We start from the raw sequence: 22,839 nt of genomic DNA on the forward strand, positions 1-22,839 counted from the left end.
TTTTCCAAACAGCTCTGTGTTATTTCCTGAGAAATCGAAATTAAATAATTCTTCCTTCCTAAAATCATGACCATTCATGGCATTTCCAATTAAGGAACAAAGAAGGCACATCTGCTGATAAATAACTTGATGTGACTGAGAATGGTGACAGTGAAGGAGGATCGGGGAACTCAGGGATGAAGCCCTGACTTAGGGTGGGCAAGTCCGCAGAATCATGGCTGGGCTTATTGACTCAGCACATACTCAGAGTTGCTTGCTACACGCCCGCCAGGACTGTGCCAAGCACTGGGATGCATGTTCTGCTCGAGATTTAAACTCGTGGTCCCTAGAAGACCAGAGAACTCTGAGATAGCAGTGGGGCCTTGGGAGACAATGAACAGCAGCGTGGGAGGAGCTTTAGAGAAAGGAAAAAGGACAAGACTGAGGGTGCCACAGGGAGAGAAGCAAGAAACAGCAAACCAGCCTGGAAGCAGCAGGGAGGGAAAGCAGAGACTATCTCACAGAGCCTTGCAAGGGTCAGAATGAAGGGGACAAGAGAACTTAGGGAGGGGACCAAGACAGAAGCAAAGAGAAGACACAGAAGCAGAGAGTACCTGAGACAGAGTTAACGAGAGGGCTCTGAGCCAGAAGCAAGAGGTGAGGAGAAGCTGAGTCTTCTGGGTCTTTTTTTTCCCCTGCTGAATAGAGCCTTGATTATAGTGTTACCCAATGTCTGATAAATTTCAGTCTACTTTCTTAACATTTCATGGCGAGAACTACATGAATGCAAAAGGCGTCCCAAAGCTAAGAACCTTGAGTCAAATATGGGAGAAAAACTCTTACCATAGCTGCAATTAACACCCCAATTTAGGTCTAATATTATAAAGGGTGATTTTTCAAGAAAATATTTTTAACTATCTGGTTTATTTTCATTCCCACTTCAGCCCAATGAGCCTAATGCGAGTCCCTTTTTTTTTTTTTTCCTTCAGTAACAGCTGTTCTTTTGAACCTTCTGAATAGGCATCTGATTTAGATCTGAAGGAAGTCATTTTAGAAGCTGGTGCAGACTCGCATAAGCACAACTCAGATAAATCCAAGCCCATGCACCACAGATTTCTTTAAAAAGCAAGAAATCTGGTGACCAGCAAGGAATCAGAGTTACTGTTGAATCTAAACCCAGTGGACACATTTTCCTCCTCCAGGCTGTAAATTCAGGCATAAATGGTTTCAAGACTATTCCCTACTTATGAACTTAACATAGAAAATGTATCTGCAGTTCAACTACGAAAGAGGAAGAGCTTCTTTCAATTTTATTGGATCTCAGATCCATTATGACTTTGTGGCCTCTGCTGGAGAAAAACATTCTCATATAAGGAGCTCTTATATCATTAAATAGGAAATGAAATAACAGTTGATGGTAGCAGCCCCTGCAGGAACTCTCTGGCTTCTGACCCACCATATTGATGACTGGTTTGCGTGCCTAATCTGGGGCAGGGTTTTTGGTGAATGCAATAAATAAGTTTAACTTGACCAAGACTGCATTTATGTCCCATGCAATGACTACAAAATTTACAACAAAAAAAGTTGTAATTGAAAAGTCATTTAAGCTAATTTTTTTCCCCTTGCAGAAAAAAAAAAAAAAGAAGAAATGGGGCTTTAAGAAATTTAAACTAGCATAGGTTGAAGTGCAAACCTACTAATAATGGTCATTTAAATACTTACAATTCCATCTCTATCTGGTGAACCTCTGTAACAAAAAGAAATTGGTAGCTATTAGGAAAATGAATCATTCTTGCTACATAGTCTCAAGTATGACAATAAGAATCATTAACCACCTTTCTCCCCCCTCTCACGAGTTCCAACCCCAGTAAACCTGGCTAATGAAAGCCAAATCAAAACAGATTGGTTGAGTGATATTTGAGTGTGGGGTGTGTGTATGTGTGCGTGGGAGGGAGAGTCTCATTAAAAACCGAAATCCAAAAGGCACAAGTTGCTGGTGCAATGTCTTGAGAGGAGAATTCATTAAGAGCTGTCCCACCCAGCAGCCTTCTATTTGAAACTACCACCAGGAATGCAAACCCATTTGTTCTCTCTCATCTTCTCCCCATAAGTGGTCTTGAATTTCCCCTTATAAGAAGGAACTTCTTATACTTATAAGAAGAACTTATAAAACTACAAAGTAGTTTTCAACTTACTTTGAGAATCTGTATTTTCTTCCATATTTCTAGAGTTACTGCTCCTTTGATTACAGAACAGGAAATGGAGGGCAATTTTGCTAACTGGCTTGCTTTGATGACTAAAGTCCAGGGTATTTAATCCATGGTGAAGCTAGGCTGCAGTGCTTAACAATAAGGGCTTTAGAGTAGGATGAAGCCAGGTGTCCGGACTCCACCACTTATTAGCTCTCTGACTTTGAACATATTGATTATTACTTAGTTCTCTAAGCCAGCTTAAATATGATAAGGTATATAAAGAACTTATAATGGTTCCCGACACATACTAAGTATTCAAAAATGTTTGTTTGTTTGTTACAGGTTTTTTCCTCTTCTGTGATGTCTCTACCCTAGGAACACAAAACTGTTCACTTGCAGCCATGTTAGACTTTATAGCAATAGAGGAAGGGTATTATTATTGTTACTTTGGAAAACTGGGCTAGAGGAATCAGAGAAAGAGAGAAGAAAAAGAGTAGTCACTTTATAACTTCTTATATTAATTAATTCTGTAAGGAGCTAGAAAAAACATTATTCTATTAACATGGAGACCAGAATTATGCTTAGATGGGGACCTGCATGGTTTGGAAGAAAACCTTAGTAAGTGCTTGGGTGGACTATGAAATCTTGAAGAGTTTGGTGTGGTTGGAACTGTTCCTTAGCAGGTGGGACCAAGTGACAAAATTGCTTATTGCTTCATAGAGTGGGACAGAGGAGAGAGAGAGAAATGCAGAGTTGGTGGGACATCTTCTTGGCTTCAAGATGTGATTCCCCTTCTCCCACCACCTCCTTCAAAATTAGCAGAATATTCTACTTGTATTACAAAACACTTGATGGGAGAGCATCATTTTCCATAATCATTTCTGTGTCCATGTGGATACAGGGATGAATCAGTGATACAGGGGCCAGAAGCAGAGAGGACCCTGATATTGAAAGACCATGGGAGTTGACAGAAATCTTAGGATCTTTGGACATTTGCTGGCTATGGGAAAAAGTTGGTTCAAAGAAATTTCATCTAAGATAGAAAGATAGGAAGAGTCTTAGCCAATAAAAGTTATATATAATTCATTGAACAACTATTGAGTGCTTATAATAGGCCAGGCACTAGGCTAGGGTCAGGAGATAAAATAATGAAGAAGACATGCTTATCATAGAGAGAATGAGACAGGCAAGTAAATCCAGTGGGCTATTATGGCCGCAGTAAACCCAGGTGGTAGGAAAGTACAGAGGAAAGGTACCAACCCGTATTCATCAAAGTCAATTTTCCCTAGATTTGTACACTGCAAAAAATGAGCATTTCTTACTAGGATTTCAGCCTCTGCTAAAGGAACTGGTAGAGAAGAGATTGCATCAAATTTTGCATAGGACACATCCAGAGGCACTGATCCTCGTGGGGTTGTCTTTCGGGGCAGGTGATAGATGTGGAGAAGACAAGGCTCTGGAGATAGCCCTGGCTGTGGTGTTGCCCACTATTGGTCCAGGTAGAAGGGCATAGCTATAGGGGATCTTAAATGGGAAGCCACTTGGTCTCATGCATATTACAGCTATAGGGATGGCACTTCAAAAATCTTAATCAGAATAATTGTAATTGTACATAGCAGCGTTGGTGTCTATTCTGATCCTTTGTCTTATCCACTGATGGAAATGGGGCTGCTGCTTCCCCATATGACAGCAGTAAGCATGGTGGTATAGAGCACTAGCTATAGTGCCCAACTGCCCAGGTTCAATCAACTTAGATTTCCTAGTTGCATAACCCTGGACCAGTACTTCACTCCTTTGTGTCTCAGTTTCCTCATCTATATAACAGCCGTGATAACAGCATATAGCTCATAGGTCTGTTAAAGGATTCAATAAGTTAATATAAATGAAGAGCCCGGTATAGTACCTAGAACATAGTAAATACTCGTTAAATGCTACCTAGAATAAAGTTATTATACAAGCTGACCTAGGATGGGGAGTAGAGAGAGAGATTTTAGCAGCCTCAGACAATGGGGTATGTGTCCTCAGTTTATTTCCTAACCCCCTTTTATTAAGTTTTATACATTTTTAAATAATTTTTTTTTCTTTTTAAGAGCAGACCCATTATATTTACTGATTCTGTTTTAAAACTGATCATCTACCAGGAACGCTTTGCCTCTATTTTAAAAAGTGACAGTCACCTCTTGCCACTGCTGCCTTTTCTCTTTTACCCGCCTATTGGTCTTGAATATAATTTTGCCCATCTATTCTTTTTTTTTCTGAGTAATCAAAGAATAGGCACTTGACTCTGGACTAGAATACTGGCTCCATGTCTTATTTTTCTGGGTAGCCTTCAGCAAGTTACTTAATTCCTTTTGGCACTGATTTCTCATCTCCAAAATTGAGATATTATTTCTAACCTTGTTGAATTACTATGAGGATTAAAAAGGATATCAGTACATACAAAATACCCTGCACAGGGCCTGCCACTTAGCACAGGCTCCTCTCTCCTTTCCTCTTTCTATCAGCCATTGTAACGTTGATCAAATCAGGAAGCTCTGGTTCTAACCCCACTCTATCTAAGGACACTCAATCAACTGAAGTTGGAACTGGCAGCTACCAGAGCAGGTTACTTGTCAACACTCACGGAGTTGCAACAGCCCTGAAAACAGTTTGTATCAACAAGGTTTCAGTGACTGCAGACTAACATAAGCATTACCTAAATCTGAAGGGATAGCACATTGCCAGAACATTTCTCCAGCCTTCTGCAAGAATGATATATGACCCAATTAGAGAGCAGGGGCTCATGAAAAGCAAAGGCTTACACTAAACGTCTTGTCCTTTGACCATCACTGCTGGTGGAACCAATTTATAGCTAATTTGCTATCACCTAAGTAAACTGGGGTGCTCAGATGATAAGAAGTAAAGGACAGATGCTTGGGATTTTACAAGAAAATGTCTTGTTAGAGTATTTCAGAGAGATATTGGGCATCTACACAAAGCCATGAAGAGTAACTTCCTCATTTTCATGTTTTTAGAAGTGGTGATGGAAGAGTGGTACTTTGGCCACCTGCAAATGAGCTCAGTCTGCCCTGGGGAGGTTGTTTGACCTCTTTTTCCTTTTGAGGGAGCTTTTTTCCTTTCTAAGTTTCTTCACACACCAGAGATTATGTATAGTCAGTTACAGAAACCATCTCAAAGAAAAATGGATTTGTTTTCTGCTAATGATGTTCTCCTGAGATATGTCTAATAGTGTCCCCCACAACACATGGCACATTGTAGGTGGCAAAAGATTCTGTTGACAGACGGACTGCTACAGTGTCTGGCCTTTTATGGAAATTCAATTCCATCTAGTACAAACTGAGGCCCATTAGAGGAAAGTGTATTCTAAGTCTGTGGAGCTATTGGCAATGCTGAAACCAGAGCCCAGGTCTTCCGACTCTGGTGAACGAAGCATCTCCTGTTCTGGTTAATGTTTCAAAGTTGGCAATTTCTTAAGAAATAATGAAAATTATATAATGCTCAGAGAAATTTTTTTCTAATTTAATCATTTAGAAAAATTGGCAAGACTAGAGTAAATACAGCTTCCATGAAATAATTATTTACCCAAAGAAAAAACACAAAGAAAAGGTAAGAACAGGGGACTTAAAATTTGATATCTGGACAAAAAATAGCTTTTTACCCCCCAATCCTTTACAGTCTCTGGTTTAAAAGCCTTCAAGGTTTCAAGGTCGCCCACTGCCTAAGGAAGGAAGCCCAGACACCTCAGCCTGGTTGGTACTTAAAGCCCTTCCTATCTGGCCCTGATCTCCTTTGCAGCCTTGCCTCCCACTATTACGTTTATGTGTGGCCGACAAGTAGACAGACTGCTCTGTTTAGCTTGTCCCGAATACCTACTTGGCTTTTCCACATCTCTGCTTTGGCTGTTGTCCCTTGGCATGAAACGCATGTCCTCATCTTCTTGAAGGCCAAAATCAAGGCTCCTCCCTCTTTGAAGCTTCACTGATCATTTATTCAAATATGAGCTTTCCCACCCTCCAATTCCCCAGAAATTCCATTTCTAATCGCTCCTAAGGAACTTACCACGTATTAATTTGTATTAGTGATAACAGGAGTAGTGGCTGCTACCATTCACTGAGCGTTTACTAAGTACGTGTTACCACGGTAGTCATAACAAATGTTAGCTCTTTTAGTTATATGAAAGATACTTCAATTTGCGTGATAGATATTCTATTCCATGAATTATAAATTCTCAGAGGACAAGGCCACAGGGCAATTCTCAGCACCTTGTGATAAAATTTATGCACGATAAAAATGTACAGAATGAAAAGCTAAAGGTGCGAGATCAACATCATCTTTTTTCTTTTCACCTGTGCCTAAACAACTATTGATTTTTGCATTTTCTAACTTTCTTTCAGGGATTCTTGTCAAATAAGGGGTTTTATAGGTTCATTATTCTGCTATACAGCAGACCACACCAGATCTGCGTTTCCACACGGTCACAGCCAGCTGATGCCGAGCAGTGGTCCTCTCCTTAATACATACGTAGAATCAGTGTCCTTTTCTTTCTTCCGTATTCCAAAGGCCTTCCTTGTACGTTTTTTCAATCCTGTGGGAAAACAACAAAAGGTCAAAAAATCTATTTTCTATTTGAATGTTCCTAGCAACATGCAAGTGAACATATTTTTAAAGTTGCAATATATCAGTTAAATTTGAACGTTCAAAAACCCGTGAAAGTTTCTTCATGTGTATGCATGTGTGTGTGTGCATGTGCATAGGATTCATTATTGTTTTTCAACAGATGTTTATCAAGGATATGGCGCTGTAAGTTCTTAGCCCTATGAGCAATGTAAGAATATTAAAAAAAAAAAAATGGAAAGGAGATCAGGACAAAGTACAGTAAAGTAGGCAAGCTTTTCTTAGACTATTGTTAGCCATCGCCCAAACTGGCGCTGTGCCAAGAAACCCCATCACAGACTTAGAAGGACAGTAATTTCCAGGGTAGGCGGATTCTTGACACTAGGGTAGTTCCAAGACAGAGATTATATAAACCATACGAAAGAGCCACATTGGCCTGACACTTCTTTGTATCCCATATTCCCAGTTCATCTTTTTCTACTTCCTCAATTCGGTGGCTATACTGGATGCTCTGAACATCCCCAATACCTGTTCTCCTGTAACTCTTTTCTCTTTATGTGGTCCTTGCCACTGGCTGAAATGCTTTTCCTGTTTTGTTGATATTTACAACTTCCGTATGTGCCTTCACAGCCCAGTCAAATGCCCCCTCCTCTGTGAGGGCCTCTCAATCTTAGTGCTGTCAGAACTGACTATCCTGTACTCCCCCAAATGTTGCTGTTATATGTATTGCAATACATCAAAGCATTCCACTTATTAGTTCCTACGTCAGTTTCCCTCATAGACTGTAAGGCTTTCTAGGACAGAGGCCAAGGATACCCTCGGTATGTCCTCTACGCCAAGTAGAGGAACCAGGTAATATTTGTTGATTTAAGATGTCTTCCAGGAAGCATCATTCAGGTGGTATTGGGGTAAGAAGGCTCCTTTTCTTCCATCCTGGACAAACCAAGCCTATTCTTGTGTCTTCTATTGTTCTCCTGTCAAGGCTCTGTCAGGGATTCCTATCTCCCACGTGTCCTGTAATTACATATGTGGCTTGTGTGTTTCTCATGTTAGTGAGTATTATTGAAATATACCAATGCCTATATATTCAAAATCTTAGACTTGTTACTGGTGGTTTGGAACTTCATCCTGACTAATTAGAGCTGGAAAAGTCACTGACGTTCAGGATTTGTTTGGTACTACCAGGTGGATCAAGGGGAAAAACACTGACAAAATCAGAGATTTGATGACATCTTTTTTTAAAACATGTGAGTCAGCCCAGACCACTCAGATGATCTGAGTCATTCATTATCTGGCTCTTAGGATACTACTCAAATATAATCTCCAAAATGCCTCTGTTTGTCTAATTTTGTATTTGAATAGTCATTCCATTTAAGATGTTTAGGTCTTTAAAATGTCAATGTTTGTTTAAAAAAAAATCTCCTCCCACATTAAGCTATTCTCCATTACCCTCCACGTGAAGAGTTTATAGAAAACTTATTGACATTTAAAACTACCCACCCATAATATTTAGGAACACCTTCTCTCTGTTCATTTTTAATTTTGATTGTGAAAAACTTCTTTCTTCTCACCTGTAATTGCCTTATCTCCTTATAGGGACAAAATATTGTAGTTAAAATCATCATTTTCCTCCTATAATTTTTCTTGGGCTTCAAGTCTCTTAATTGGCTTCTCCATGCTTCTAATTCAGCTTTGGAGTCACAATGAATGCTATATTCACCAGTCACTACTGGTTTTTATAGAATTATAAACCAAATGCTATTATTATCTTATGTTTTCAAATTACTCTATTTTCTGCAACTTGACCATGAGACAAGAGATAGCATGCCCTACCAAACAGATGAGAAAATACAGACAAATTCCAGTAATTCTTGTATTAAATTAGTAACAGAGCAGGCAATAGTAATTTTCCATAGACTCTGTCCTGTTTTTGACCACCAAACTTGGATAATAGCCAACATGAACTAGGTCATGAACGTCACAAGTTGTCCATTTTCCAGTGAAAAGTGCCCTGGATCAGGCTTCAGGAGACAGAGTCCATTCCCAGCATCATTTCTAATTGTGTAGATGAGTATGAGTTACATTCTTTTTGTATTTCCATCTCTCAGTGTACAACAAATCAGCCAGTAATAAGGAATGAAAGAATTTGCATATGTTCACAAAATGCAATGCCATTCTGTAGTTTTAGTTTCACTGAAAGTCATATTTCCTATATGTAAAATACATTCCTATATATGGAACATAAATAGGAATACACTAGAGATGTGACATTCCAGAAAAACAAAACTAATCGAATTATTGCATAAGAAAAAACACTGAAGACTTTTCCCCCTTGAAAGGTGGAAAGGTGTGAGAAGTTTAGAAGAGTATGAAGAAAACTCTGAAAGACTAAAACAAAGTTATGAAATATAAAAGTTATTCATATCTTAACAGCTTTTTGAGAAGACCCAGGAAGAAACAGTCATACCAACCATGTTACAAGTGAATGGAGAGGTGTGGTCAAGTCTTTTGAGAGTTTATTTAAAAATATTCAAAGAAATTCTTCAGAAGAGAGCAAGGACAGTCAAAAATCTTACAGGAGTAACAAGTTTAAGACACTGTGTCTGGTAAAATGACAAGCTTAAAAAACAGCATATCCAATGATTTTTCACTTCAGACTCCAATATAGTGTAATTGTTTTTAGGCTGGGTCATGAATTTTTGCCAACTATTTCTTTACCAAAAATGGGAGGGAAAAAAAATCAAGTGTCTTTGAGAAATGAAGTAAATAACTTTTCCCTTGCCAATATCAAAACAAAGAGATCTAAAGAGAAAGAATTTTAAGGTCCTGATGATCTGGGGCTAGAACAGTTTTCTTCCAAGCTATGGAATTGAGAACATCCTCCTGTGTGCATGCAGAACTGGGTCGGAAGTCTGGCCTGTGCCTCTTAGCATCTCTTCACCTAATTTAGATTCTTTTAGCTTCCATCAGTATTATGGGAGAAGTTAGCAAAGTCTGGGAACAACAACAACAAAATTAAAAACAGACTGAGCTTTAAGAGGGTAGGAAAGCTTATTTCAAAATAGGTAGTCCTGGATATGATATTACAAGATAGTGAAATAAAGAAACATGCAGAAACTGACAATAGTGACAGCACAAATATATATAGTAATATTTGTAGCTTTCATTACTGAGGTCCTACCTATGGGCCAGGTACCAGCTGCTTTGCATATGTTGACTCATTTAATTTTCTTACAAATCTTGTGAAAAAGTAGGAGGTGTTTTCTTTGCAAATGATGAGCCTGAGGGTTCACCTGAGTTAGGTTTTATTTATCATCATCTCTAGGGAGGAAATTGGAGGCTCCTTCTCCCTCCATGGATCCCCAAAGTACCTCTGGACTCTGTCCTTAGTTCCTTTACACTCTCTCCCTGGGGCAATTTCATTCACTCACATGGTTTCATTTTCCATCTGTATGCAGATGAACCCTAAATCCATAGGTCAGATCCAGTACTATCTCATGAGCTTCTGGATATACAGCACTTCTTCTCATGCTCAAACTTCTACAAATAGGCATCAGGTTTCTTTGAAAGCCTTTAGGTGCCTATATATATATATATGTATATATATATATATATATATATACATATATGTAATCAAACCTCTAAAGGTATGTCCAATTGATTAGTTTACAATTATTTTCTGAATAAAATCTCCCTTAAAATGAAATAGTTCTCCATGAACTAATGAATGGATAAACAAAATGTGATGTACCCATACAATGGCATATTATGCAGTCATTAAAAGGAATGTGATACTGACACATGCTACAACATGCATGAACCTTGAAAACATTATGCTAAGTGAAAGAAGCCAGATACAAAGAACCACCTATTGCATGAGTCCATTTATGTGAAATATCTGGAGTAGGCAAATTCACTGATACAGAAAGCAGAGTAGAGGTTGTCAGGGGTGGAGTAGAGGGGAAATGAGGAGTGACTGCCTAATTGGTACAGAGTTTCCTTTTGGGATGATATAAAAGTTCTGGAACTGGATAGTGGTGATGGTTGCCCAACACTGAGAATGTACTGAATACACTTAAACGTAGCCAAAATGGTAAATTTTGTCGTGTGTATTTTATCACAATAAAAAAGAAACAGAATAGCTCAAGCCAGATTATTCTGTGACCAGAGGGAAGAAAGATAGGAGGGAATGATAAAGAAAAGAAACAGACAAGGCAGATTGGCTTAAAAGTTTGGAATCTTTGTTTTTCCTTTTCATTTCATCTTTTGTAAAGTTGTCAAATATTTAGTTAAGAAACTGGGAGCTATATAGTCACAAATCTGTGTTCATGATGACCTTCACCATCGCGAAAGTGATATGTCTGCAAGAATTTACAACTACAACAACCCTCCAGCTTTTCTCTCTCACATAATAGCTGTTTACAAAAAGCTTGTCATAAACATATTTTTATGTAATGTTCCTTTCAGCTTTTCTCATCAGATCACAATGTTATGTTAATCCCTACTAGACAGTAAGCTCTGTGAAGTCAGCCACTCTACTATGTAGATGCCTCTCTTTATTTTCACTGCCCCATAGTGTTTCACGAATAGAACATTCCTTAAAATGATTTACTCAATTGTGTTAAAATAGAGCCATTATTTCTCACCTTCTTTTCAGACTGCAAGTCAGGCCATTGGAAGCTTATGAAATCAATTTGTTAGGGTGAAACCTCCATTCGAAAATAAAGTAGAAGAGAAAAACTAAGTGTGCATTGCCTGTAGAAAGGATGAAGACTGCATCATGAAATTCTTGGCCTCAGCTGTGTGGGTGGTGAGTGTCTGCAAACTGGGTGACCATGTAAAATATATTCTTATGATAACTCCAAAAAGTTTGAAAGTCTTTTAAAAAAATAAACCTTTCTTTTAAAAGTCTTTTAAATTTAAAACACAAATTACTGTGTTCACTATGTTTTTCTCTGAAATGTCTCCTAACTAATTAAAAAATAAAGATACCTTCCTGACTTTGAGTATACAACTCCACAGGTGAGGAAGAAATAATACAGCAAAAAATTACCTTTATCAATTTCCTTCTCTCCCAAGTGTAACTGTTCTATAGAGATTCACTAAGCAAACACTAAATTCTAAATTTGAGCCTTTAAATGTTACAATGAAAACAGAATTTGTCAGAGGGATCCTCCAAAACAGAAAATTTAGCCTCTATACTATATACTAATTTTAGGTAAAACATCAAAATCTGATACTCAAAAGAAATACAGAGTTTTTGCTTGGTTGGTTTCACATCTTCTATTTCTTAAAATTACAACTGAAATATTTTTCCCTAAAAATGAAGGCTAGTTCTATAGATGGACAGATTGAGATAACAGTCCTGGAGTTGAGTCCAAAACAGGAGAAATCAAGGTGTGAGCATCCTGTAGGCAGGAGCTGAGGACCAAACTCACAGAAGATTCTGCTGGCCTTCACAAGACGCTCTCCTGCCACATAGGAGTGAACGTGGAGAGTCCTGCCAATACCTCCTCTTTTCTCTCCTTGTCCTGAATTCCTACCATTCCATTGCTAGCTGGTAAGACAACAAGAAGAGGTCAAAGGTAGACTGGTCACCATACTATCAGCATGTTGGCAGCAAACTGGTTTATCTCCAAGATAAATTAAAGGGACTGGGATGGGAAGAGATGTGGCACTATATTTTATTACCTTCCTCACTCATGTCACAGTCTTGCTTACACACTGCTTTCACTAACAGCTCTTTATTATGGTGTTAAACCCCCCATATAAGCATTTTGCATTTAAAATTGATGAAAAGGCGTCACTTTTGCAGATCATGTTCCTGGGGTGTACTTGATCCTTCTTCTTCCCAGTCCTCTACAAACAGTGATTTTGAGCAGAGCTTGGACCAGTCATGGCCTGGGCACAGAGCTGGTTCTAAGAGTGACCTAGAGCTTTGGAAGAAAGAGGAGAGGGTGGCAGTGACAGCTGTTTAGGGTCAGTATGTAAGACACAGTTCACAGAGGAATGCAAATCATCTTCTCGTGTATCTCCTCCAGAAGCATGAAGATGCCCCTCCCAGATACAGAGCAGGAGACGTGGTGGAAGGGAGCAGAAGGACTGCTTTCTTTGGAATCCAAAGATCTGGAATCAAATCTTTTTTTTTTTTTTTTTTTTGCGGTACGCGGGCCTCTCACTGTTGTGGCCTCTCCTGCTGCGGAGCACAGGCTCCGGACGTGCAGGCTCAGCGGCCATGGCTCACGGGCCCAGCTGCTCCGCAGCATGTGGGATCTTCCCAGACCGGGGCACAAACCCGTGTCCCCTGAATTGGCAGGCAGACTCTCAACGACTGCGCCGCCAGGGAAGCCCTGGAATCAAATCTTAATTGGACCTCTTACTAGCTGTCATTTGCAGCAAAACGTATAGAGAATCTGAGAGGCACTGCGTTACTTTCAATATAAGATTCATGTCCTCCCAGGACATGAGGTTTGGAGGAATAGCCTCAGTTTTTCTCTCTGTAATCCCTAGGAGTGAGGGGAAGGCAGCGCTGGTTCACTGAGTCCCTCATACGTGTCACATACTATGCTAAGCATTTTCACAAACTAACACTTTCAACAAGCCCAGACGGTATCACTAACCCCTACTTTATGGATTAAGAAATAAACTCAAAGTGATTAAGTTCCTTTTCCAAGATCACCAAACAAACAAGTTAGATAAGACCAAGATTTTGAGCCAGGTCTGTATGCCTCCAAGCCAAGCAACTTATCGGGTAGTCCTGATGCTTCTCTCGGTACCCAAGGCCATGCCTAGTACACGGTGGACACACCTTCCATGTTTGTCTAACACCTTTTTAAAAAGCCACTGAATGTTTGTATAATAATTAAAAGGAAAACCAAATGACTTTTCTGGATGTTTGCAATCTACATTCCATTGATGTTTAGTGTTTGAATATTTATTTGTATATATGGAGGTATCAGGGAAAGAGAAGGAGCCCTAAGCTGCATGGGGTGGACCTATCTGATAGCATGTGCATTGGGGGAGGGGTGTAGGGTGACCTCACCACATTTTTAGGTGAAGAATGTATACAGCGGCACATTGAAAAGCTAAATTTAGCCCAAAACACACATCATGAATAAAAACCAATAGATGTAATTTGTTAAGTACTTAAGATGTTTCAGGAAATTCATCAGGAACTTCGTTATCTTAGCTCAACACAACCTTATAAAGCGGGAGCTATTATTATTGTATTGATTACATACCATGGGGTATGAGAAATGACTAGTGTCAGGTCACACAGGTGGCAATTGACGGACCACATTTCTTTTTTTTATATTCATGGTTATAGTTTATTACAGAAAGGCTTATTACAAATTAAAATCAGCAAAGGGAAAAGGATGCTTAGAGCAGATTTCAGGAAAAAACCAAGTGCAAGCTTCCAATTGTTCTCTCCTACTTTTGCATGGGTAGTGCTTAATTCTCCCCGTAGCAATGTATGACAACACATGTGAAGTGTTGCCAACCAGGAAAGCTCACCTAAGTTCAGAGTTTTTACTGGGGATCAGCTCACATAGGCATGGAACACCTGCATGACTGACCTGAGGTTTTCAGTCTACAGTCCCCTAGATGTCAACTGATAAACCCAAAGCTTCAGGCATACAAAGACAGATGCTCACCACAAATCACACTGTTAGACTAAACTATCTGGTATGGCTGAAGGTTTCAGATATACAGTGCCACTCCTATCAGGCAGGGTATTCCAAGGGATCCCTCGGAGTTTAGTTCCCAGCAGTTGGGACAGACCACATTTCAAAGTCCCCTCTGCCTAATTCCAGAGTCTATGCGCTTCATGTCTTTGGAATATCTTTCTGTTAGTTGACAATTCGTCTTGCCTTCTTATCAAAAAAACCAAAAACCAAAAAAAACAAAACCTTGATTTTTTTTTAATTGAGAAACATTTTTAGGGAAAATAGGCAGTACATTTGTTAAACACAAAGACTGTGTTTTGCATGTTTAAATCTTTTTGTGCTGCCCAGTGAACATAAGGAGACCCAATAAATGTTTGCTAAATGGATTATTTCTGTAATAAATGTAAATTTTCAAGCTTGAGTCTTCGTCAGCTTGGAGGGTTACTCAAAGGTGAATCACATGTAATGGAATTACTTATTTTCTGCAGGAACCCAGGCCAAACATTTGGTCTCAATAATAAAAAACAGGCAAATTTAATTGCCCTGGGCGTAATGCCACATATTGACAGCAACTCTCACTGGCAATGTCTATTAATTATAATGGCCACTGTATTTCTGTCAGGAAAGATTAAAATGCTTTGCGTATTAGCTCTTCCTCTAAGTTTTAAATATAGGTACTATAATCCAATTCAGATTCTTTGTCCTAAGAAGGTCTTACAGAAAAATGTAAGACCAGTTAAGATGAAGGCCAGTCTCTCCCAAGATTTTTTATGATATTTATGATTTCCAGTGCCTAGACTATTGCCTAAGATATGGGGATGCTTAACAGAGGTGAGTACCAGGGAATATGAAAAGTCAAGTTCAGTGTCGAGCAGTACCTGGCACAGGGTAGTCACTTAACAAAAGTTTGTTGGTTGCTCTACACATTTCCAGATTGTTCAAAATTGGTATGCATGTGGTCTGAATGCTTTACTTTCATTTTTATGTGACTCAAAGGAAATCCAGGTGATCTTTGTACTTAGCACAGAGCCTCTTTACAATATGGTACCCCTTTATTCTGAGCTGAGCTTATTGGGGGAAATATGAATCTTAATGACACACTCCATTGGTGCTGGATTGCAAAAGAGGCTGATGTGGATGGCACCTTGAAATTCAGATTTGATATACGGGAGTTCAGGTTAGTATGCTGAAATGGAGATGACCGTAAGACAATTAAGACTTCAAGGGCTAAAAAATAGTAACAACTTTTTTTTTTTTTTTTGTGGTATGCGGGCCTCTCACTGTTGTGGCCTCTCCCCTTGCGGAGCACAGGCTCCGGACGCGCAGGCTCAGCGGCCATGGCTCACGGGCCCAGCCGCTCCGCGGCATGTGGGATCTTCCCAGACCAGGGCACGAACCCACGTCCCCTGCATCGGCAGGTGGACTCTCAACCACTGCGCCACCAGGGAAGCCCAAATAGTGACAACTTTTAAAGAAATATTTGACCTTTTGGAGACATGGAAGAAATGTTTAAAAGAAAATGGTCATGGAACAGGTTTGCCACAAACGAATTTAGTATTTGCTCTGCCAATATCCGTGCAATGAAGGAGTTGAGTGGGAATGGGAAGAATTTTAAGAAGGTGAACAACTTCTATTAAGCTTTAAATACAGTAACAAGATCCATGGGAAACATGCAGTTGTAAAAAAACGTAGGAGCTTTGAGCTCTGAAAAACTTTTGTTCAAATCCCATCTTCACTACCTCCTGGGGTAAGTTACATAACTTCTCTGACTCTCAGTTTTTTCAGCTATCATAAAAGGTTTTTGTAAAGTTTAAATGGGTGTAAAAGCTTCGTATCATACATAAAATATATTGCGCATCACTTTATGCATATTTTTCTTGCTTTTCTTGCAGTTTTGATAGTTACAAAGCAACTAGAAATCAGCTATTTTAACAGATTACATAAAAGTAACTAAATGCCTGATTTCAGCACTTACAGCATCTCCCTAGCGCTATTCCTTTAGAAATAAAAATACAACATCAAAATTTGAAAATAATCAAATTTTCAAAATCTCAAGCTTCTCCTGGTTACAGCTATAAAAACAAAACCAAGATCAAGAAATGTAATTTACTAACATCTATCATAAAAGATAAGTGGGGATTTAAAAACTCACAGTAAGAAATACAACAGTCTCCTGAAGCAGGAAAATACATCATTGATGAAGCCTTTACTGTGTGCTATTCCAAACTTTAATCAGCTGGTCATCCCAGCATGATTTGAAAGTAAGCCAGTGTTACTTTTACTTGGGTTAGTGGTATATAGAATTTGCTTTCTGCTCCTACCAGGTAGGGAGAATAACACTTCAAACACTAGTGAAATTAATTTGACGTGTTCCTTGGGAACCTTGTTCTGTAAAATGGTTTTCCTCTTATTCTCTATTTCTCTCCCTCATCCTCTTTCCCCACATTCATTGATTCTCTTCTCTCCCCTCCATCTCCAGTCCCTCCCCAGCCTGACACTGACACGTAAACAGAACTGAAGTTAACGATCCTGCACAGCAAGATTCTGGTTTTCAGGCATAAACAGAAAAATTCAATTGAATTGTAATTCACCAAATCTCATTTTCCAAACACTCCATTTTCAGCAAGAAAATAAATCCAAAAGAAAGCAAACTGCACAACGACAGAAATGCTTTTCGTATGCTCTTGTCTTTTTATATTTCATCTGGAGAGGAAGGAGCAAGTCCTTTGGTCAAATTTCTAAATTGTTACGACATGTGGCATTTAGCGCTGTGAATTACATTCTTCAAATGTGAATTTAAAAATGAACACTGGAACATGTCCTACAAAGAATCATTTTGGTTTAATTCTAACCTACTACATGGAGGAAGAGAGGTGAACAAAGGAAAGGAGATTTCCATGGCATGGCTGACTCAATACATCACAGGTTATTAGCCAACCTTATTTACTGGGAATCCATGAAGTCAACTTCTGAAATGGAATGGAAATGGTTTAAAAAGTTAAAAACATATAAACATTGAGTTGTTTTTTTTTTAAAAAGAAGATCAGTTATCGGAGAAACATACACAAAATAAGGGTTTAAAGGAAGTAAATCCAGAATTCGCGTCTAAGTCCTTTTGAGAGGCCTCTGGAATGCATGTGGCTTGATTCTGTCTGTAAGATTTATAACCATCATCATCATCCATCCATCTATTCACCGCCCTCTACACATTTGCCTGCCCACCCACTCGCCCATCTACCCTTTGGCTATAAATTTCAATAGGTAACAAAGTTCAATGTCATGAAATTATGCCTGTTGTATAATATAAATCTACCAAGTTGCAACGAAAGTCTACTCTCCTTTAGTCTGTCCTCATTGGAGGTAGAAAATATCAAGTCCACCCTCTTGGAAAATTAACCCTTGGTAGGCTTGTTGATTTATTAAGCCATGCCCTCAGCATCTTGGTAGACTAAACAGCCATATTACTCTTCCCTTGCTTCATTTACCAATGTTATATTCCAATCACTAAAATTCATGTTTGCTACTCTACAAATGATCTCTGATTCTAGGTCTGCATATTTACCTAGGAAGCTCCGATGGCAATTTTCCCCATTACTGGTCAGTATTCTCCTCATCAATTTCTCAGTGTTGGGCAGGGAGATAACTCTAGCCTTTTATTCAATGCCCAGAGTCATGCAAGCTCCTGTATTTGGGGTCACTATCAGAAGATTTCATCTTCTCATTTGATGGTTGATAGAACAGGAATGTGTTGGACGTCTATCATGTGCCAGGGGCTCTTCTGGACTAGAGATAGTGTCTAATATGACCCTTGAATTATGTGAAATCAAAGATAAGTTACTGGGCTTCCCTGGTGGCGCAGTGGTTGGGAGTCCACCTGCTGATGCAGGGGACACGGGTTCATGCCCCGGTCCGGGAAGATCCCACATGCCGCGGAGCGGCTGGGCCCGTGAGCCATGGCCGCTGAGCCTGCGCATCCGGAGCCTGTGCTCCGCAATGGGAGAGGCCACAGCAGTGAGAGGTCCGTGTACCGCAAAAAAAAAAAAAAAGTAAAGTATCCCATCCAGTGTAAATGGTAACGTCTCTCTCTTCCCTTGTTTGCATGAAAAGGGGAGGAAAATCCATTTTCCCTAGCAAAACATCTAAGAGCATATTTTCCAATTTCTTCCTTTGGGTAGCATTAACTCTAAAATTCTATAAAATCATGCTTATTTGCTTTTCAACAATCTATTAAGATAAGGAAAAGTGTTTACACGAGGCATGGATAATCTAAACTGGAACTTCCTCCTTAGCCAGTTCCTTTGCCAGAGGTTCCCTCTCCATGGAAAATAGTACCATCATCCCTCAAGATGCTCCATCCAGAAATCTAAGAAGCTATCTTTGACTCCTTTCCCTCCCTCTCCACAGCCAATCGATCAGAGAGTGCTGTTAGCTTCTTATGTACATCCAGTCTGTTCACACAGGCTCCTTCCATCTCTGTCATCTTCAAGACATGGCCTCTAAGATTATCGTGGAAGGGAAAGAAAGCATGAGGAAGTTACCTGGGATACTTTACTACCTCAGCCAGGAGGGACAGAGTTATGCTTATATACCACTGACCAGAAGGGTTTGGGCTTATATACCATCTGGTCTCACCTAGATGTAAGAGATGCTGGAAAACAAAGTCCCTGGCTGTGAAGTCACTCCCCAGCAACAGCTCTGTGCTGTGGAAAGCAAGCTTGGCTCTTTGGGAGTCGGCTAGCTGTCTCTTCCAATCCCTATACACAAAAGCCTCACCTCCCATTTCACTTCTCTGCAGCTGAGAGCTCTAGTCCCACATAATTAATTGATTCTGCCACTTGCTACTTGTGTTACTGTCAATAAATTTATGCTTCTCTCAACCTCAGTATTCTCATCCACAAAATGGATCTTATCTCATAGGGTTGCTATGAAAACTAAATGAATCATGCATGTAAATTGTTTAGCAAATCAATGGCTTATCACAATCAATATTTTCTAGAAACTGAGTCTGGATATAAAATTCTTAAAATAATTCTTAAAATTGTTGGAATAAAAAAAAATCTATACTATGGTTTACTGAATTATCTTTTCACCATAAAGGTAATGGTTGAGGAAGACTTTGGAGATTTTTGTTTCCTTTTTTCCCCCTTAAAATCCCAATTTAAGCAAAACATTCTTGTTCTTTGAAGAAGCTTTTAATAAGCCTCCATTAAAAGATTAAAAAGGGGAAATAACATGGCACAACTGATAGGCAGTTAAATCACAGAATATCAGGGTACAGATTAACTAATAGATAAGCAAAACTGAAGTGCTGGGAGACTAAAGCAACATGCCTCCAGCCACACAGAAAATTATAGAGAAGGCTGGATTCAAACCTTTGTCCCTTTACTTTAGTTCAATATACTTTACCATATTGCTTCATTATGTATGAGTGGGCATAGGTATGTGTGTGTATAAAAAATAGCCTGGCATTCCCTGGTGTTCCAGAGGTTAAGACTTCACACTTCCACTGCAGGTGGCACCAGTTCGATCCCCGGTGGGGGAACTAAGATCCCACATGCTGTGCAGTGTGGCCAAAAAGTTAAAAAAAAAAAAAAATATATATATTATATTTATATAAAATAAATATATAAAATAAAAAAATATATATTTTATATATACATATATATAAAAAAGAGAGAGAAAGTACACAAACTATCTCCCATAGTGCTCTAGAATGCCAAGTAGTTTTAGGTTTGAATACAGTTTTTGTTTCTACTTCTATGCTAAGTATATCTCATTACTTTCTAAATGTCTAGAACCGTGTCATGAACCCCTATTTGGCTGAATAGCATTCCCCCAACAATCTGGGTCACAATTCCAGTGACACTAATACCATTTTAAGTGGAAATTTGGCATAACATTTTGACTAAATTTTCTGTTAAGTACTCTAAAAAGACTTTTCCTTTCATGAGACTATAACCTCAAAGGCAGAAGGAAGTAAAAGGTGACTTTTATAATGATAAAAACAAAACAAAACAGAAAAAAGTCATTAGAAATGGGGTTTGTAGAAACACCAAGATCCAAATGCTGAGTCTGAATTAAGCTAATTATGTGGTACTTTCCGCAAATGTATGTTTTTCTTCCTGGAACAGTCATGCTAACAAGAGTAATTCTATGCGAAATTCAAAAGTTTGCTAGCATCCTAGTCAGGCTGCCCCAGATATTTCTCCTCTGAAATGCATTTGAAAACCCCAAATGACTGTAGTTCCTTCTTTTTTACAGCCACCTAAATACATGCCCACACTTGGTTCACCTCCGCCATTTTGTTTAATTAGAGCCCCCTCAGTGATTTCAGCAGAATTCAGTCTGCTCTGAAGTTACCAGAAGACAGATCTCCTTGCTTAGGTTGGCATTTCAGACATGGTCTATCATATTTCTCTAGTTTCATCTCTCACTATTACTTGTAAACACTCCGCTCTGCAACCGAATGAAAATTCTCCTCATTCCCTAAACAAGTGTGCACATCTGTGGCGTATGTATTAGCTTCTATTTTGAGGACTCTCTCTTTGGACCACCTTCTCTTTAGCAGATAACCACAGGAACCCACCTATGCTCCAGCTGGTTCATAAATACCCCACCACACCTGCAGGAGGGTCTCCTTCAGAACTGATTTTTTTCTCTTGGGTTCTTCCAAAACTTAAGACTCCACAATAGAAATTATCAAATTTTGCCTCATATGTCAGTTTACAATGTCTTTGTTCTTTTGGATCTTAGGCTGCATGAGGACAGTACTCACTTCTCATTCATCTTGGGCCCCATCAGTGAAGCTAATTCAGTGCCCTGCAATAACGTCAACTAAGTTAACACTGATTGAATTGAGAAAAGGGTTCTAAGCCAAGCCAAGGCTCAGGTGTCAAAAATGACCTTCTCTATCCCTGCTGGATATAAGCAAACAAATCAGGAGCTTTCAAGTTAAGTCTTCTTCCATCACTGAGAAAAGAACCTCCACTAAATACTTGCTAATCTTCACGTATACAAGCGCACGTATCATAAATACAGCCAACATCCTAAAAAGCTAGCAGAGTTAATGAAGAAGTGAAACAAAGGTGAAAGAAGGTATACTAGTGTGTGTACACAAATAAGATGTACTAATACTTGTGTATACAGCACAGAGGAGGTCCTCAGTTTTTCTCATTGTCTGTTCCCTCCTGTTTTAAGGACAGAGACAACAATCTTACTAATCTTCTTTTCCAGACCAGAAGGGCAGCAGCTAATTAGAAGGGGTCAAAGAGGCAAAGTTACGCATAGGTAGCAATGGCAGCTGCCAGAGAGGAAATGGCACATCGCACTCTTCAGAAAGTGAAAGGGCTTTTATCATCAGGCTACCAGCCTGGCTTGTAACAACAGTGCCCGATAGCTTTGTTGAATTATAGCATAGGGCATTCCGTGGTATTCTGAACAATGATAAATATAAAAAGCACTTTTTAGTTGTTTTAAGTAGTTACAAAACTGTTACTTCTCACCATCAAAAATGGGTTAAATGATGTTTGATGATCTTTGCTTAAGAAATATAAGAATATTGATATATCAGAATATATGTTACATATGTTAAATATATATTTATATATCTATAATATGCAAACATATTAAAATTTCACTTTTGATATCTCTAAAATGTAATATATATTACACATAAAATATATAATATTTTTCCCTCAGAAAATTAATTTCTGTGGGGTAAGACTGGCTAGTCTTAAGGTAGCATTTATTAAATGCCTGCCAGGTACTTTCATGCATTATCTCATTAAAATGCACAACACCACACTGTGCTGTAGGTCTAATCATCTCTGCTTGGCAGACAAGGAACACTTCTTCGAGAAGTTCCACAACTTGCTGACACGTGTCTGCTGGGTGACTGGGGAGAGAGAGCTGGGTGCACACAGTGCCCTGACCGTGCACTTGCTGAAGGCACTCGGGAGACCCGGTGATTCTCCTCTCGCTCCCCCAGTTTCCTCTGCCAGCACTCCTGGGAATATCTGCTCTAGATGGTCTGCTACATTCTCTTGCTACCATTATTACAGAAAAAGATGCGTGCATTCAGGGAAATGAAAAGCAATAGCAAGAACTAAGTCGGTGGTTGGCATGTAGGGATGAAATACTTCCCTTGCCATCAAGTCCTAATGTTTTGAGTAGGCTTCCCCTCTGAAGAAATTGAAGAGATTGATCAGGCATCTCTGTGACGGGGTGTCCCCTGGTAGGGGGGCATCCCTCTGGGCCTTTCAGGACACCCCCATGATAGAACAGGTTCAGCTACACAATCAGAAGGCAAGGGGAAAAGAAGGCACCAGTTCTGTCTCTGAATTACCAGCTTTTATTTTAGCAATAGAGACAGTGACTTACTTTCTTCA

General features: G+C 39.2%; 1 protein-coding gene across 1 annotated transcript in view; it reads right to left on the reverse strand.

Annotated features, from left to right (window-relative positions):
• The window catches only part of SGIP1 (SH3GL interacting endocytic adaptor 1), a 130,412-nt gene extending 107,908 nt beyond the window's left edge, over positions 1 to 22,504 (reverse strand). Inside the window, exons 1-4 of the mRNA XM_089910545.1 lie at positions 22,219 to 22,504; positions 6,693 to 6,756; positions 1,702 to 1,726; positions 594 to 677 (exon numbers count right to left, since the gene is read on the reverse strand). Of these exons, the coding sequence (XP_089766671.1) occupies positions 594 to 677; positions 1,702 to 1,726; positions 6,693 to 6,756; positions 22,219 to 22,504 (459 nt within the window). The remainder of the gene's footprint in view (positions 1 to 593; positions 678 to 1,701; positions 1,727 to 6,692; positions 6,757 to 22,218) is intronic.
• Positions 22,505 to 22,839: the final 335 nt, after the last annotated feature.

The sequence above is a fragment of the Delphinapterus leucas genome, chromosome 1 (assembly GCF_059928025.1).
Source record: "Delphinapterus leucas isolate spDelLeu-1000000601 "Yukka" chromosome 1, BTC_Dleu_Yukka2, whole genome shotgun sequence".
Lineage (NCBI taxonomy): Eukaryota > Metazoa > Chordata > Mammalia > Artiodactyla > Monodontidae > Delphinapterus > Delphinapterus leucas.